General features: G+C 42.6%; 1 protein-coding gene across 1 annotated transcript in view; it reads left to right on the plus strand.

Moving 5' to 3' along the window:
- Positions 1–18,521, plus strand: part of LOC138669768 (contactin-associated protein-like 5) — a 1,597,333-nt gene that overhangs the window by 280,957 nt on the left and 1,297,855 nt on the right. The window contains exon 2 of the mRNA XM_069756498.1: positions 17,985–18,083. Within this exon, the coding sequence (XP_069612599.1) occupies positions 17,985–18,083 (99 nt within the window). The remainder of the gene's footprint in view (positions 1–17,984; positions 18,084–18,521) is intronic.

The following is an 18,521-nucleotide window of genomic DNA, read 5'->3' on the forward strand; positions in this document are numbered from 1 at the left end:
CTGATGTCTCAATTAATTTTACTTTTATTGGTATCTATTTTTACTTTTGACATTTACCGGTAGCTGCTGCATTTCCCACCCTAGGCTTATACTCGAGTCATTAAGTTTTCCCAGTTTTTTGTGGCAAAATTGGGGGGGTCAGCTTATACTCTGATCGGCTTATACTCGAGTATATATGGTATTCTAGAATTACGGTATTTATGAAGTCATCTGTCCAAATGCTAAAGATTAGCTGAAGCTGGGTCATACAATCGGACAATAATCCGTATGATCAGAATGGGAGAAAAATAAAATATTAATGTTGTTGTAATAGCCCAATTTCTCCCTGTTGAAATTCTGTTTTGGGATTGATCCTACAAGAGCTGTTCTTAAATGAATCCCCACAAACCTCAATGGGCTTACAAAAAAACATTGTATACAAGAGTGTCCCAAATTCTTCTTAAACTTTGAGAAAGGCTGATAAGTTCAAAGAGGAAAGCTATTACTTAATGTTACTGCTCCTACGAGTTGTTGACTCATGGTGTGTACCTAATTGATAAACTGCCTGTGTATTTTGGTATAATTTTTTAAAATAAATAAATGCGGCGCCCCAGGGTCCTGGTTGTCGCAGAGGTATTGCTTTCCTCTCGGGGAGAGTGATGCTACGTTTGGAGGCAATGAAGGAGAACTCTTTGTCAGGTAACACAATGCATGCAACACTTAAGACCAGAAGGGGGAGCTCTAAGCCTGTTTAAGGTGAACTCCCCTATAAGAACATCCTCATCTGAAGGGAAAGGGTTCAGTTCCTGTCAGGAAGACAGAGGGAGAGGAGGCAGAGGAGCCCTGTGGCATGAAGTGCTGCAGCTCCTAGGAAACAGACGGATAGAAAGCAGAACATATTGCAGAAAGCATGAAGGAAAGCAAAGCAAAGGAGAGGATATCAGAGGGAGATCAGCAAGGAGCAGGCTGCTTCCTTCTGAGACGCAGAAATCCGGTGGCCGGCATACCAAGGGAGTAAAGATCTCTACGCTTTACTTCAGAGAACGGCAGGACAGGAGGCAATGTGGCAACTCTCAGAGGCTGGGGCATGCTAGAGCCCCTATAAACCGCCTCAAGCCACCAGTCATACGGGTTTGTCCTATCCTATCTGGGGGACAGAGAGAGAGGCATGTGCATGTAGAAAAGCCGTGGAGACACCATCACGTGTTTCTCAATGCAAGCAATAAATAGCCAGGTCTTTCACCGGGAAGGAACAACCACGGGAAGGGCAGCATCCAAGAAGGAAAACCACCTATGCCAAACATGGTATCCATCCACAGAAAGCTGTTTCGGGGTATTTGTATTAGTGTGGAGTAGGAAACTTGCTATTAGGAGCAGTGCCTAGTAAAAGGACTATGGATGCTGCCCTTCCCGTGGTTGTTCCTTCCAGGTGAAAGACCTGGCTATTTATTGCTTGCATTGAGAAACACGTGATGGTGTCTCCACGGCTTTTCTACATGCATTTGCATATTTCCCATAAGGGATGGGAGCAGTGTTCTGGATCACTACGTTGAGAAACACGTGATGGTGTCTCCGCGATGTTGGATGTTTTGATCTTCCCAAGGTCATTCATCCTTATGTTTATAGAGAGAGAGGCATAACATCTACAACAGTTGTGAGGACCTTTTGAGAAGCTTAGCAGTAAGGGACTACAACACTGCAGCGCAAAGGAAGGCTACTGATTTCCACCTGGATAAGGGGACTCTAGATTAGCCTCCAAACCGGCCGGACTTTGCCTACCCTGTGGTCTGGTACCCTGAACTGTGGATGCTGAAGCCTTCAGTAAAAGGTAAAGAGACCGCAACCTTGTGTCCTCATTCTTCACTGTGCCTCTCACCATCCACCATCTACACACTGGGAAGCCCTGGGGACATACTTCACCTGTGGGAAGGTATACCATCTAGCTGCCATAACATCACCCCAGCGGACCGCTTAAAGCAACGTCGGTCACCCTGACAGAATACCACAGGTGGCGTCACGAACATATCCCTTTAAAGACCTTTCCCTTTTACACGGATGTTCCAAGGGCCACGGACCGGGTCAGCCACCGTGACATCCCCCTGCGAACCGGAGGACCCGGTACCGAGTACCCTGCTGCCCTTGGGGGTGCTCCATAAATATACTATGGAACTTTTCATGTATTCTATGTATTTACTTGGGATGAACGAGCAATAAAATACCCTGATACTCGTTACTCGAACAGAGCAATTCTTAATGCTCAGATGATCATTTCGAGTAATGAGTATAATGGCTTGTCAATGAGAATTCCGAACATATTTCTGGCAGACCCTACAAGGCGGAGGCATTTTCTGTTGTCAGGCAAAAGCATCTGTCTGTTATGACCCCCCCGGTGGCACTAAAAACCCACTCTTGCAAAATGCTTGTGGCAGGGCAGCACAACACCTTTAATGCATAGAGGGATATCTTATGCCAGGCGTCCAGCTTTGAGATCCAATAGTTGAATGTCGCTGAGGAAAAAGAGATTTTGCTGTTTTTTTCTTCCAGTATTGCTTAAATATCTTTAAAAACTTTTCCCTCCTTGCCTAAGATACCCTGTCATCAGGTCCTTGATGCTGGGCGGTTGTCATGAAATTGGTCTATGCCTTTGACAGTATACCACTACCTCTGCTTTACCTGGTGTGTGTCTCCCTTGCCTCTCCTCCTTTGTTGGACAAGCTTACCCCCTGTAGCTAGCATTGTCTGATGGGAATTTTTCCAACATATTTTCCACAATGGCCTTCTGGTATATCACCATTTTAGTAGACCTTTCCGCCTCAGGAAAGAGAGATAAAAGATTCTCCTTGCAGCGTGGGTCTAGCAGGGTGAACACTCAGTTTGTTTTTTTTGGCCAAAATGAGTACAACACGTGTCACATGAAAGGCAGCAGTACATAAAGTCGGCCATGTGGGCCAAGCTCCCTTCAGTCAACACTTTCCTGTCTCCACCATGATGATGACTCTCCATCTCCTCCTCCCTCCTATCTTCTTCCTCATTTCCCTCCTCTGCCCATCCATGTAGGAGAGACGGGGCAAAGCTTGTGTGGGTACTAGCTTCTTTTGTGCTAGCAGCCACCAGCTGATGTGAATGATGTGCTCTGAGACAACACATCGGAGATAGAGGATGAGCAGCAGGGGGTGCAGGAAATGGTGTAGGAGGTGCAAGAAACACTGATAGAAGTAGGGCCAGCAATCCTTGCTGTCGATAACATATGTGCCGTGCTAGGGTGGCTAGGGTGGGACTCAGTCCCAGCCTTCACAATCTTCACCCAGTGTTCCATCAGGGAAATTCAGCAAGCAGCTTGCAAATGTGCCTGTTTAGGATCAGGGTCTTTGAGTAGATGGCTGGAAACTTTTTTTTTTTTTCAAGGTCTTGGGTAAGGACAACTGAATGCTGTGCTGGGACATTTGGAAGTACCTGATGATGGTGCTTCAGAATGTTCAAGACAGGTGCAGGGTGTGAGGTATCTGTGCCAATGTCATGGAAAGGGGACTGGGAAGTACCTAGCACAGAGGAAGGAGCAGTGGTGTCACCTGTTGGCAAAAATTGTGGACCCAGGTGTTTGGCCCACTGAGTCGGGTGCTTAGATAACACTTGCTTGATCATGCTGGTGGTGGTTAGGCTTTTTTTAGATTGTGAGCCCCATCGGGGACAGCGATGATAATGTGTGCAAAACTGTAGCGCTGCGGAATATGTTAGCGCTATATAAAAATAAAGATTATTATTATTATTATTATTAATGGTCAGGCCCTTGCTGATCTTGGCATGGCACAGGTTACAAATGATGATTTTTTTGTCTCTCTTTAAAAAGTCCCAGACTGGGGAACATCTAAGTCTTTGACGGAGAAGTTTACAAGTGTCCGTGATCTTGGGAAAAATTGCCTGCCTTCTCCCTCTTTCTCCCTTTGGTCACTCCCCTGCTTCATACTGTCTTTGTCAGTGCTGTATGCCAGCTTCTCAGGTTTGGCTAGTGACTTCGTTATCCACTACCTCGTCTTTTACCGCCACAACCTGGTCCTCCTTATTTTGTGACATCCTGACTTATCAGCACCTGTGTCTCATCATCATGTAGCTCCTTAGACAAAGTTTTCTGTTCCCCATGTTAATCTTCTTTTGACCGTGGCTGCCTTACATTTTTTGCATCACTAAGCAGCATATCCTCCTGTTACTTTTGGAAAATGCAGGGTGAGAGGCCACAACCAAGACATGATGATGTAACGAGCTCCTAGGAGTGTCCTAGTGTTGGATAACTGGTCTCCTGGGATTCTTCGTGGTGGTAGAAGTGAGGATCAGAGTGAGGATTAAGTGATCTAGACTCTTGGGTGATGAGACTGAAATGTGTGGAAGACTGGGTGGTGCTGGCAAGCCTGATGGAAGCATTATCTGCTATCCATCTGACCACATGTTTTCACTGGTGTGGCTTCAAAATTGGTGTCTCCTGCCTCCCTACAAAGTGAGATAATAAGCTATGTATAATGGATAATCAAGTTGCTTGTGCTTTGGCTTACAAAGGGCCATTAGTAATGAAAGAGGTGGGCACCGACACAGACTACTCCTGCAACTGGAAGCAAGATGGATTTTCCTTCTGCGTTCGAGCTCGCCATCGGGTTTCAATGAAGAGCTCCTCTTCACTGGATTTCTAGTATAGGATTACCCTCACACATCATGGCTTGTCAGCTTATTTATGTGACAATGGCGGCCTCATCATAAGAACGTTTTGTACCCTCGGAACTACATGGCCTACTATGCTCTTTATGCTAGACGGACTCTTATTTTCCGATGCCAGTGGTTAGTTCAGAAACTCCATTCTCTCTTTGTATGTCATAGCTGGGCACGTGCAAATTGAATAAATTGATGATTTTTGCTTTCTTATTGCATTTGATATGGTCTAGCTGACTGCCTCTTTACTATTTTACACTATGGATCAGGTGGTCTGTCCTTTTCATCAGGGCATCCAACGTATTCACCTCGGATTTTTCTCTAGAACGCGTCTTTTTTTCTGTTCATTCTTTCTCATATCACTAATATATACCTAGTCTGCCTTACCCTTCTTGTAACCCCTTTTTTTAAATTTCCTCTTTTATTTCCTTGTTAGAATTATTAAAAAAAATTTTTTAACCTCCTCGGTTTACAATTGCCACATTTTTTTGTCGATATGTTTTTCCTTCCCATGTTTATTACCAGCTTTATCCCATAATTCACAGCATAAATCTATGTGTCTTTACTTGGTTGTAATTGGATCCTCCTTACTTTAGATGGCTCTCTGATCTGGAGCACCTTTATTCTCATCTTATGCCTGGCCTCTCTGTGTCTCCCCTTGTTTTGTTTTGTTGCCATAGCTACCAGTGCTTTGTTGTACAGTAGGCTACACGCCGGGATCATCTTTCCCAGTGCTCGGCCATCGCCCATGCGCACAGCTCTTGATTTTCAGTGCCATGGCCGCACACAGCGCTTGCACGGTATATGGGGTTTTATGCCGGTAGACTACTGAACAGTCTTTGTTCTCCATGCAAGCATGCCCTTCTGTGACATCACTGGGCCTTATTGATTATTCCAATGAGCATGTGCAGGACACTTTACGCCATCTTCAGCTGCAGCTTTTGATTTTTTGTTTTTTTTCCTATGCGGGCTGGATGGGCAGATTCTACATACCGGTAACTGATTACTCTTCATTTTCCTTATCCTTATTTAAAGACTGTGTTTGTCAAGTTTCAGCACTTTCCCTTGACGAAGCTGCATTGCAGCGATACGCGTGGGGTTCTCCTACGCCCTCATCCCCTCTTGCCATCCAACTATTTTTGACATTCAAGGGACCCACTGCTTTAACTGCCTTCAACCTCTCAAAGTGCACAGGGTCCGACTCTGGTTCCCCCCTTGAAACACTCCAGACACCTTTTGGTGCAGCAGACTCCTTGGGTAGTATTTGCATTTATCGCTTTTCATGCTACATTTTTTACTGCCTCAGATGTTTCGTGCCCTCCTCTCTCTTATCCCTTGGTGCGCTACGTTGCAAACATTTGGACACCCTGGGGGTTTTGGTTTTGCACACCCCCAACCACTTCACAGGACCTTTTGTCAGCAGATTTGATACTGTTTCTCCGTGGGGATGCTCACTTACTGTCTGTCTGGCTGGTCCCGTTCACTACATAGGAGTGGTTTTGGCACTGACTCTCTAGATGATACTGAGAATACATTTATATGTATTGTTAGGGCTGGCGGAACACACCGAATAAATATAAAGATAGTAAAAGGTGCATTTGCAGCCCGGGGTCCACCGTGCAGAGATGGAACCTGCTGCTAGGTAATGGCGGCACTACACCAGAATAAACACGGGTTCCATCACCTGGTATGAACTTGTTAGGTGTCGAGTTCCCGCTTCTGCACAGGGGGAATCTCGAACCATCTCCGCTGCGGTCTCCCATTCTTCTCCAGCCGCAGTGGAGTCTGCTCAGCAGAGACGTCGGTCCCAGTGTCTAGCTCAGGCTAATACTGGACGACTGGTTACTACTACCTTTCCAGGCTCTGTTCTTGTAGCCAGCAATGTTCAGCAGCGAGCAGGTCTTTCTGGGACTAAGTCCAGATTTTCCCTTTCTGAGCATGCCCACTGGATGACCTCCCATTGGAGGTCGGGGGTCACATGCTCAGATGCAGCAGATCCCATTGGTCCTTTATTGGAAGGTCCTGAAGGTGCTAAACTTCTGTGGCAGCTTCCCATTGGTCCTTTATTGGAAGGTCCTGAACGTGCTGCAGCTATATAACCTTCGCATGACCGCACGGCCACGCGCTAGTATACAATTGTTATCGGGTGTGTGTTGATGAGTGCAAGTCGTTCCTTAAAAAACCCATCCCTTGTGTATGACTGTTCGCGTAAGGTGTATGGCTGCAATCTAGCACCGGCTGAACTCACAGCTTTAACGCACAAAACAGCGTCTAACTGCTGTGACCGCCAGTGCAGCGCCGTGCGCTATTAGAGCGCTTACCTTACCCAAGTCAGGGTGGTTTGTGGCGTCCGCTAGTGTGGCACAGCATGCACTTCTGTGCATATTAGTTACTCTGATACCCTAATTGTGGTGTCGATCGCAAGAGGGCTACACTAACTCTAATCCTGTGTCCTGGGATAGAGTTCTGTGGTTCCTTGCTTGCGCTCTCTGTGCGGTACCGCGACCCTGTGACTTAACAGGGATCGCTTTCTTCATACAGGGTGAAGTTAACCCATGTGTGTATCCTCATTGTACCGCCATATAGTCCGTCATTACTTTGCAGCAGGTTCCATCTCTGCACGGTGGACCCCGGGCTGCGAACGCACCTTATTGTATCTATTTAACTATTTGGTGCATTCCGCTAGCCCTAACAGAACTTATGCGAACTTTGTTGCTTCACAGAGTTGCTTGCAGGGAAACAAAGGAAATGCTGTGCCCTGTTAGCAGTCACAGGGTGCAGCAGATGGACGCTAGTGGGATCCCCAAAGCTCACCCCCACTATGCTGGTGATTGATCTTGCTCTGACCCTCGGTGGCTTTAGACAGGACTGCTCTATTAAGGGTATACCTTGGCGATTGGTGGAGCAGCTTAACATACTTTTTTTGCAAAAAAACGTATTAACTAAATACCCTGTATTTTTTCATTTTTGACCTCTCTGTGCGCTTCTTTGTCTTCGAGTTCTTTGGTGGTGTGAACGGGTTTCTACAGACTTGTTCACTTTGCAAGTAGCCCATGTGTTTTTGGTTTTATAATTGTTCTCTTGTTTCTATAAGACTAGGGAGTCCACCACTCCTCTGTGGGTCATTTGCATTGTAGCTGTTCCATCTTGCAAGTTCTGCATGGATATTTTCTCTCTGAACCCTCTTCACACAGGTACTATACAGATGATCAGGTTTTTAAATACATCAGATAGAGACTATATACATTAGACAGGACTGCTCTATTATGGTTATACCTTGGCGATTGGTGGAGCAGCTTAACATACTTTTTCTGCAAAAAAACGTATTAACTAAATACCCTGTATGTTTTCATTTTTTGACTAGCACTTGCTTATTTACTGTGACTTTTTTACAACAGAGTATTTTTTGACCTCTCTGTGCGCTTCTGTGCCTTCGAATGAAATAAATTAGTAGTATACATAATAGATATGTACAGCATAGTACCCTCAGGTGTCAATACAAATGAATGGCTCAGCCCCACACCCACAACAAGATATATATATATATATATATATATATATATATATATATATATATATATATATAGGGGCAAGTTACACTGGATGTGCTAATAAGACACTGGGGTAGTATTTAAACAATGAAATAAATTAGTAGTATACAATTATATATATGTAAGGCATAAGGCTACTTTCACACTAGCGTCGGCCCATCGCAGTGCGTCGGGCCGACGTACCGACACATCCTGTGACAACGCAGCACAACGGGGGCAGCGTATGCATTATTACTACACATCTGCTGCCCTATTGTGAGTTGCGGGGAGGAGGGGGTGGAGTTCCGGCCGCGCATGCGTGGTGGGAAATGGCGGACACAACGCACCAAAAAACGTTACAAGCAATGATTTTTGGTGCCGACGGTCCTCCACAACACGACGCAACCGTTGCACGATGATTGCGATGTGTAGCAATGCGTCGCAATGCGTCGCTAATACAAGCCTATGGAGAAAAAATGCATCATGCAAACAACTTTGTAGGATGCGTTTTTTCTGCAAAACGACGCATTGCGATGTGCGTTGTACGACGCTAGTGTGAAAGTAGCCTAATACCTTCAAGTGTCAATGCAAATTAATGGCACAGCCCCACACCCAAAACAAGAGAGTCAAATATATTACCTGAAAGGATCAAATTAATCCAAGAACCCACTCAGGGGGATTTTTTCTTGGCACTCTGTATTGATTTTTCATCATTATAGGTGTATCTAAACCATACATAGTTAACAATGTAGTTACAAAGCTATTAATTTCCCCCCTTTTTGTGTCTATATTGCAATAATTCACATCTATTTTTACAAGGCACAGTATTTTTTTGCTCTGTCAAGGGACGTTTTTTTATAGCCCCCATTTATAAGTTTAAGGTTATGTGCACACGTTCAGGATTTTTTGCTTTAGTTTCACTTTTTTTCAGCCATTTTCCGAGGAAAAAACTCTAAAAAAAAAAAGCTTACATTAAGCATCCCATCATTTTAATGCAGTCTGCAATTTTTGTGCACATGCTGTGTTTTTTTCAGGGAAAAAAAAACACATTGTGGTAAAAGGCGCAGCATGTTCATTAACTTTGCATATTTTTCGCGTTTTTTGCCGCTATATTATTGCATTGGGAGGCTCCAGAAAAAACCCGAGCGGATTTTCTGCAGAAAACATCCGGTTTTGTTCAGGAAAATTCTGCTGACATTCCTGAACGTGTGCACATAGCCTAACGGTTAATTTCCCACCCTTGATCTCAAAATCTTATTTACTAAGATGATTTGTTAAGTGTGAATTCACCCACTGGAATATTTTTAAATTGCATGTGGTGGGTTGTTTAAAATAAGAGATAGTACTGATTTTACCCTTAGGCTATGTTCACACTTTGCAGATTCCACTGCGGATTTTTCCACAGCAGAAATCCAAAATCCGCAGTGAAAACCCGTCGCAGTTTTTACTGCGGATTTATCGCGGTTTTTACTGCGGTTTCTTCTGCGGATTTTCATCTGCAGTTTTCTATTGGAGCAGGTGAAAATCCGCAGAAAAGAAGTGACATGCTGCGGAATGTAATCCGCAGCGTTTCCGCGCGTTTTTTTCCGCAGCAAGTGCACTGCGTTTTTTGTTTCCCATAGGTTTACATTGTTCTGTAAACTCATGGGAAACTGCTGCAGATCCGCAGCGGTCAAATCCACTGCGGATCCGCAGCAAAATCCGCAAAGTGTGAATATAGCCTTAGAAGTATTTCTAGTAAGTTGCAAATCCATAAAGAATATGATAACAAGATCAATAGTTAACCCCTTTCTGTCATTGGATGTTCTATTCCATCCATGTGGGGTGGGCCTTAATTCCCAAGGACGGAATAGTACGTCCAGCACGATCGGCCGTGCTCACGGGGGGAGCGCGGCCGATCGCGGCCGGGTGTTAGCTGCCTATTGCAGCTGACATCCGGCACTATGTGCCAGGAGCAATCACGGATCGCCCCCGGCAAATTAACCCCCGGCACACCGCGATCAAACATGAGTGCTGTGCAAACTGTCAGATCAGCGATCTGTGATGTCCCCCCCGGGACAAAGTAAAAAAGTTTAAAAAAAATTTCCACCTGTGTAAAAAAAAAAAATAATAATAATAATTCCTAAATAAAGAAAAAAAAATATTCCCATAAATACATTTCTTTATCTAAATAAAAAACAAACAATAAAAGTACACATATTAAGTATCGCCGCGTCTGTAACGACCCAACCTATAAAACTGTCCCACTAGTTAACCCTTCAGTAAACACCGTAAAAAAAAAATGAGGCAAAAAACAACGCTTTATTATCATACTACCGAACAAAAAGTGGAATAACACGCGATGAAAAAGACAGATATAAATAACCATGGTACCGCTAAAAATGTCATCTTGTCCCACAAAAAACGAGCCGCCATACAGCATCATCAGTGAAAAAATAAAAAAGTTATAGTCCTCAGAATAAACGCGGAACGGTATAAACGCTTCCCCCAAAAGAAATTCATGAATAGCTGGTTTTTGGTCATTCTGCCTCACAAAAATCAGAATAAAAAGCGATCAAAAAATGTCACGTGCCTGAAAATGTTACCAATAAAAACGTCAACTCGTCTTGCAAAAAACAAGACCTCACATGACTCTGTGGACTCAAATATGGAAAAATTATAGCTCTCAAAATGTGGTAACGCAAAAAATATTTTTTGCAATAAAAAGCGTCTTTCAGTGTGTGCCAATCATAAAAATCCGCTAAAAAACCTGCTATAAAAGTAAATCAAAACCCCCTTCATCACCCCCTTAGTTAGGGAAAAATTAAAAAATTTAAAAAATGTATTTATTTCCATATTCTCGTTAGGGTTAGGGCTAGGGTTAGCGTTAGGGCTATGGTTAGGGTTAGGGCTAGGGTTAGGGTTTGGGCTAGGGTTAGGGCTTGGGCTAGGGTTAAGGCTACAGTTAGGGTTGGGGCTAAAGTTAGGGTTAGGGTTTGGATTACATTTACAGTTGGGAATAGGGTTGGGATTAGGGTTAGGGGTGTGTCTGGATTAGAGGTGTGGTTAGGGTTACCGTTGGGATTAGGGTTAGGGGTGTGTTTGGATTAGGGTTTCAGTTATAATTGGGGGGTTTCCACCGTTTAGGCACATCAGGGGCTCTCCAAACGCGACATGGCGTCCGATCTCAATTCCAGCCAATTCTGCGTTGAAAAAGTAAAACAGTGCTCCTTCCCTTCCGAGCTCTCCCGTGTGCTCAAACAGGGGTTTATCCCAACATATGGGGTATCAGCGTACTCAGGACAAATTGGACAACAACTTTTGGGGTCCAATTTCTCCTGTTACCCTTGGGAAAATACAAAATCGGGGCTAAAAAATAATTTTTGTGGGAAAAAAAAGTTTTTTTATTTTCACGGCTCTGCGTTATAAACTGTAGTGAAACACTTGGGGGCTCAAAGTTCTCACAACACATCTAGATAAGTTCCTTGGGGGGTCTAGTTTCCAATATGGGGTCACTTGTGGGGGGTTTCTACTGTTTAGGTACATTAGGGGCTCTGCAAACGCAATGTGACGCCTGCAGACCAATCCATCTAAGTCTGCATTCCAAATGATGCTCCTTCCCTTCCGAGCTCTGCCATGTGATCAAACGGTGGTTCCCCCCCCACATATCAGGTATCAGCGTACTTAGGACAAATTGGAAAACAATATTTAGGGTCAAATTTCTCCTGTTTCCCTTGGAAAAATATAAAACTGGGGGCTAAAAAATAATTTTTGTGGTAAAAAAAATATTTTTTATTTGCACGTCTCTGCGTTATAAACTGTAGTGAAACACTTGGGGGTTCAAAGTTCTCACAACACATCTAGATAAGTTCCTTGAGGGGTCTAGTTTCCAATATGGTGTCATTTGTGGGGGGTTTCTACTGTTTAGGTACATTAGGGGCTCTGCAAACGCAATGTGACGCCTGCAGACCATTCCATCTAAGTCTGCATTCCAAATGGCGCTCCTTCCCTTCCGAGTCCTCCCATGCGCCCAAACGGTGGTTCCCCCCCACATATGGGGTATCAGCGTACTCAAGACAAATTGGTCAACAACTTTTGGAGTCCAATTTCTCCTGTTACCCTTGGGAAAATACAAAACTGGGGGCTAAAAAATAATTTTTGTGGGAGAAAATTTTTGTTTTATTTTTACGGCTCTGCATTATAAACTTCTGTGAAGCCCTTGGAGGGTCAAAGTGCTCACCACACATCTAGATAAGTTCCTTAGGGGGTCTACTTTCCAAAATGGTGTCACTTGAGGGGGGTTTCAATGTTTAGGCACATCAGTGGCTCTCCAAAAGCAACATGGTGTCCCATCTCAATTCCTGTCAATTTTGCATTGAAAAGTCAAACGGCGCTCCTTCCCTTCCGAGTTCTCACATGTGCCCAAACAGTGGTTTACCCCCCCACACTTGGGGTATCAACCTACTCAGGACAAATTATACAACAACTTTTGGGGTCCAATTTCTTCTTTTACCCTTGGGAAAATAAAACATTGGGGGCGAAAAGATAATTTTTGTGAAAAAATATTGCTTATTTTTATGGTTCTGCATTCTAAACTTCTGTGAAGCACTTGGTGGGTCAAAGTGCTCACCACACCTCTAGATAAGTTCCATAGGGTGTCTACTTTCCAAAATGGTGTCACTTGTGGGGGGTTTCAATGTTTAGGCACATCAGTGGCTCTCCAAACGCAACATGGCGTCCCATCTCAATTCCAGTCAATTGTGCATTGAAAAGTCAAATGGCGCTACTTTGCTTCCGAGCTCTGTCATGCGCCCAAACAGTGGTTTACCCCCACATATGGGGTATCAGCGTACTCAGGACAAATTGTAAAACAACTTTTGGGGTCCATTTTCTCCTGTTACCCTTGGTAAAATAAAACAAATTGGAGCTGAATACATTTTTTGTGAAAAAAAGTTAAATGTTCATTTTTATTTAAACATTCCAAAAATTCCTGTGAAACACCTGAAGGGTTATTGAACTTCTTGAATGTGGTTTTGAGCACCTTGAGGGGTGCAGTTTTTAGAATGGTGTCACACTTGGGTATTTTCTATCATATAGACCCGTCAAAATGACTTCAAATGAGATGTGGTCCCTAAAAAAAAATGGTGTAGTAAAAATGGGAAATTGCTGGTCAATTTTTAACCCTTATAACTCCCTAACAAAAAAAATTTTGGTTCCAAAATTGTGCTGATGTAAAGTAGACATGATGGAAATGTTACTTATTAAGTATTTTGTGTGACATATCTCTGTGATTTTATTGCATAAAAATTAAAATTTGGAAAATTGCAAAATTTTCTAAATTTTCGCCAAATTTCCATTTTTTTCACAAATAAACGTGGGTAATATCAAAGAAATTTTACCACTATTGTGAAGTACAATATGTCGCGAGAAAACATTGTCAGAATCACTGGGATCCGTTGAAGCGTTCCAGAGTTATAACCTCATAAAGGGACAGTGGTCAGAATTGTAAAAATTGGCCTGGTCATTAATGTGTAAACCACCCTTGGGGGTAAAGGGGTTAAAGTAAATTTAAAGGTACTGTCACACTAGACGATATCGCTAGCGATCCGTGACGTTGCAGCGTCCTCGCTAGCGATATCGTCCAGTGTGACAGGCAGCAGCGATCAGGCCCCTGCTGTGCTGTCGCTGGTCGGAGAAGAAAGTCCAGAACTTTATTTCGTCGCTGGACTCCCCGCAGACATCGCTGAATCGGCGTGTGTGACACCAATTCAGCGATGTCTTCGCTGGTAACCAGGGTAAACATTGGGTTACTAAGCGCAGGGCCGCGCTTAGTAACCCGATGTTTACCCTGGTTACCAGCGTAAATGTAAAAAAACAAATGCTACATACTTACCTACTACCGCTGTCTGTCCTCGGCACTCTGCTTCTCTGGTCTGGCTGTGAGCACAGCGGCCGGAAAGCAGAGCGGTGACGTCACCTCTCTGCTTTCTGGCTGCCCGGCGCTCACAGCCAGACCAGAGAAGCAGAGTGCCGAGGACAGACAGCGGTAGGTAAGTATGTAGCGTTTGTTTTTTTACTTTTGGGATGGTAACCAGGGTAAACATCGGGTTACTAAGCGCGGCCCTGCGCTTAGTAACCCGATGTTTACCCTGGTTACCGGGGACCTCGGGATCGTTGGTCGCTGGAGAGCTGTCTGTGTGACAGCTCTCCAGCGACCAAACAGCGACGCTGCAGCGATCCGGATCGTTGTCGGTATCGCTGCAGCGTCGCTGAGTGTGACGGTACCTTTAGTCCAAGATCATTAGCATTAAAATAAGGAACAAAGCTGCGGATTGGAAATCACCTCCTCCACATATTAGTAGATGTTGGACAAAATGGGATTTCCATCATCATACAAATAGCCTTATTCATGAAAGTGTTAGTGACTGACAGCTTAGCTGCCATAGATGCTCCCAAAAGCTGGACATGAAATTGTGCATAAAATGTAAAGAAAAGTTTTAATAAAAAATAACCAGATCTAATAAGAAACTTCTGCATCTCCCCAGAGTAGTTACTATAGGCATGAAAAAAAAAAACATTTCAGAGATAACATTGCAAGATCATGTGAAATGGCTGTATAAAGGTGATGACATCTGCAAAAGTCCAAGTGTGGTCTGTCCTCAACTTAGTTTTCTAAAAAAGGAAAAGACACACCGGCGCTCCCAGAGGAGGTATCTGCTAGAGAGCTGCAGGTGTTTTAGACAGTAACTGTGCTAGAATCTGTCATGAAACGCAGAACAAAATATACATAAATAAAAACACCGCGCTAACTAGAGGAGAAGGAGGATCAAATAAATGAATAATAGGGCTATACCACCAGCAAGAAACAGTACTCCATAAAGTGGGGATATAAACCCAGTAGTCAAATAATGGGCAATAATATCTATATAATGAAGTAAAAAAGAGCAAATGATCACAGACCCAGCAGAGTAATCAATAATAATAATAATAAAGCATGTGGCAGAAAAGTATAGAAAATCAATACAAGAACCGCACACTTACTTCGTGAGAGATAACTGTTGAGAAGCTGCTGGCGCTGTCTGGGTGGATGGTAGCTGCAAAGAAGCTAATAGCGCTGTCCTGAAAAAAATGGGCACTGTCCCAGGAAGGGAATGAGGCAGAATCCCCAGCGGTCCGGGTAGCTGGAGCTGCAGGATCCAGAATAGCAGCAAGGGGCGGCACAACACCTAGAGATATGGGGAGCGTCATTATACTTCATTATATAGATATTATTGCCCATTATTTGACTACTGGGTTTATATCCCCACTTTATGGAGTACTGTTTCTTGCTGGTGGTATAGCCCTATTATTCATTTATTTGATCCTCCTTCTCCTCTAGTTAGCGCGGTGTTTTTATTTATGTATAACTTAGTTTTCTGCATTAAATTTAGCACATACGTAGAATTTTGTAAATAGCCATAGATTAGTTTAATTAGGGGTTGTAGTAAACTATGCACCCAGGCACACAAACTTTTGTTTAACGATTTCATGATGGTTACCATAGGGTGGGACATTGGGGGAAAACTCTCTTTATGAATCTTAGGAAGAGGGTGATAGAGAGCACCAATCGGATATTCGGTCACAATGTATTCATTCTGCTTTTTTAGAAAGAACTAAGAAAATGCCTTCATCAATTAGTTTAGATAAGTCTTCTTTAAATACCTGTTGGTTATTTCTGAATTTTAAATACATATTATCATCAGACAGGATGTCTAAATTCCGATATATGTTAAGTAAATAGTAGAATTACCGTTGACTCATTTTAAAGGATATGTTAATGTTTTACTTATAGCTATTGGGAAATCAAACTTAACAATTTTATATAATCAGTTAGTCAACTCTTGCGAGAGCACACGCACATACCACATAATTAATGAAAAAACACATATGCAATTAAAAGCAAAAAAAGTGGTTTGGTACCGTGTTAGCGAGTAGAAAAAATATATAGAGAGGGCTCTCAGTCTGAGAGACAAAATAGGAATCTTGTGGGTGTGATACCATTTAATGGCTAACAAAATATAGTGAATGATGTTGCAAATCAAGCTTTCGAGACGGCTTGCGTCTCTTCAAGGAGACCAGCATGATGAAGGTATCACACCCACAAGATTCCTATTTTGTCTCTCAGACTGAGAGCACTCTATATATCAATTAAAAGCAGCAACACTAAAAGTATGTTCAGAAATATCATGTAAACATTAGCTTTGCTGATGAGCTATAGAAAATAATATATATACAGGTGCTTATCACAAAAATAGAATAACATCAAAAAGTTAATTTATCTCAGTTCTTCAATACAAAAAGTGAAACTCATATATTCGAGAGAGTCGTTACAAACAGAGTGATCTATTTCAAGTGTCTATTTCTGTAAATGTTGATGCTTATGGCTTACAGCCAATGAAAACCCAGAAGTCATTATCCCAGTAAATAAGAATACTTTACCAGCTTGAAAAAATATTTTAAAATCCGAAATGTTGGCCTACTGAAATGTATGTTCAGTAAATGCACTCAGTACTTGGTCAGGGCTCTTTTTGCATCAATTACTGCAGCAATGCAGTGTGGATGGAGCCGATCAGTCTGGGCACTGCTGAGGTGTTATGGATGCCCAGGTTACTTTGATAGCAGCCTTCAGCTCGTCTGCATTGTTGGGTCTGGTGTCTCTCATCTTTCTCTTGACAATACCCCATAGATTGTCTATTTTTTCACCAACAAATGGTATAAAATTCTGTGAGCTACATGTGCTGACAACATGGTCACTACATGAAGATGAATTCCTTGGGTGCGTAGTTTGTAAAATGGGGTCACGAATGGAGGGGTTCTGCTTTTATAGCACCTCAGGGGCTCTGCCAATGTAGCATGGCACCCTCAAACTATTCTAGCAATATCTGAACTCAAATATGGCACTCTTTCCCTTTTGAGCTTTGCACTGTGCCACAAAAGTATTTTTTGACAACACATTGGGTATTGGCGTTCCCAGGAGAAATTATGTGGCATTGCACCATTCATTTTGTCTTATCCATTTTGAAAATTAAAAACTTGTGGCCAGAGCAACATTATACTGGATAAAATGGAAATTCTCCATTTACTCAGCCTAATGTTGTAAAATTCTCTGATTTGTCTGAAGGATAAAAATGCTCACCTTTATGAATTAAAAGCATTTGATGAATTGCATTTTTTGTGTAATTTCACTGCATTTGGAATCTTTTCTTTGTTTTCTAGGACACTGTATGGTAAAATTAATGGTGTCATTCAAAACTACTTCTGACAGAAAAAACCCACGTCTTATATCTAGGTGCATGTAAATAGGTTAATTCCTAGCTTTCTGTTCATTTGAATCCACAACCAATGCACCATATGTAGTATTTCATTCCGTATATGTGTTTTCTAATTACTACACCACACCACCTCTAGCATGTTTTTCACTGTAAAATATTCAATGCAAAAAAAAAAATTTTTTTTTAATTTTCTGTGATCTATTTTACCATTTATCTAAAATGTGTTAGTGGTATAACAAAACAATACAGATGACAATCTGGTACTAAAAGCCTATTGAAATTTGTTGGTAGATGTACCACATCTTATTTTACCTTCCTAAAATTTATTATTATTATTTAGTCTAAAGAGGAACATGATGATTGTAAACTGAACCAATGATATGTATTGTTAGAAATGGAATCAGTGCAATGGATTCTTGCCTCAATCATGTCTGCATTTTTCCTCTTAGTGATGTAGTGACAATATGTCTGTCCTTTTCCTCCTCTGCAGTTAACTGTGATGATGCGCTAGTGTCCCTGCTACCACAGACGGCATTTGACAGCTCCTCAGAAATGCTCCTTAGTAATGCAAAGCTCAACAGTCGAGATGGTAAGATCACAATCTAAAGTTTCTGTCACCAACCAAGACCGTCCGTCTTTGATGAATAATGTATTATAGAAAATTTTGTTGCTGAATTCAGCTCCAGGAAAAAAAATAGATGTTTTTACTCTAGTTGGTTTTGTGACTGAAAAAATAAATCCCAGCAGAATGGAAAAGATGAAATCTGCCAAGTGGTGGATTGTATATGCCAAGTTAAAAAGCTTCTGCTTAGCAGCACACAAGGGAAGCCTGTTGTTCACCCACTCAACTCTATACAGGCTTCTGTCTTAGCTCCAGGGGCCCCTGTGTTGAATCCATGGAGTAGCTGCTGGGTGGTGAAGCAAGTTGAGTTGTTTCCAGGACATGTGTCAGGAAAAGGATTTCAACAGCCAGGTGAGAATCAGAGACAGGGACAAGAAAACCTGATTCCAAAAAGCATAGTCAGGG

This window comes from Ranitomeya imitator, chromosome 3 (genome assembly GCF_032444005.1).
Source record: "Ranitomeya imitator isolate aRanImi1 chromosome 3, aRanImi1.pri, whole genome shotgun sequence".
NCBI classification, from domain to species: Eukaryota; Metazoa; Chordata; class Amphibia; order Anura; family Dendrobatidae; genus Ranitomeya; species Ranitomeya imitator.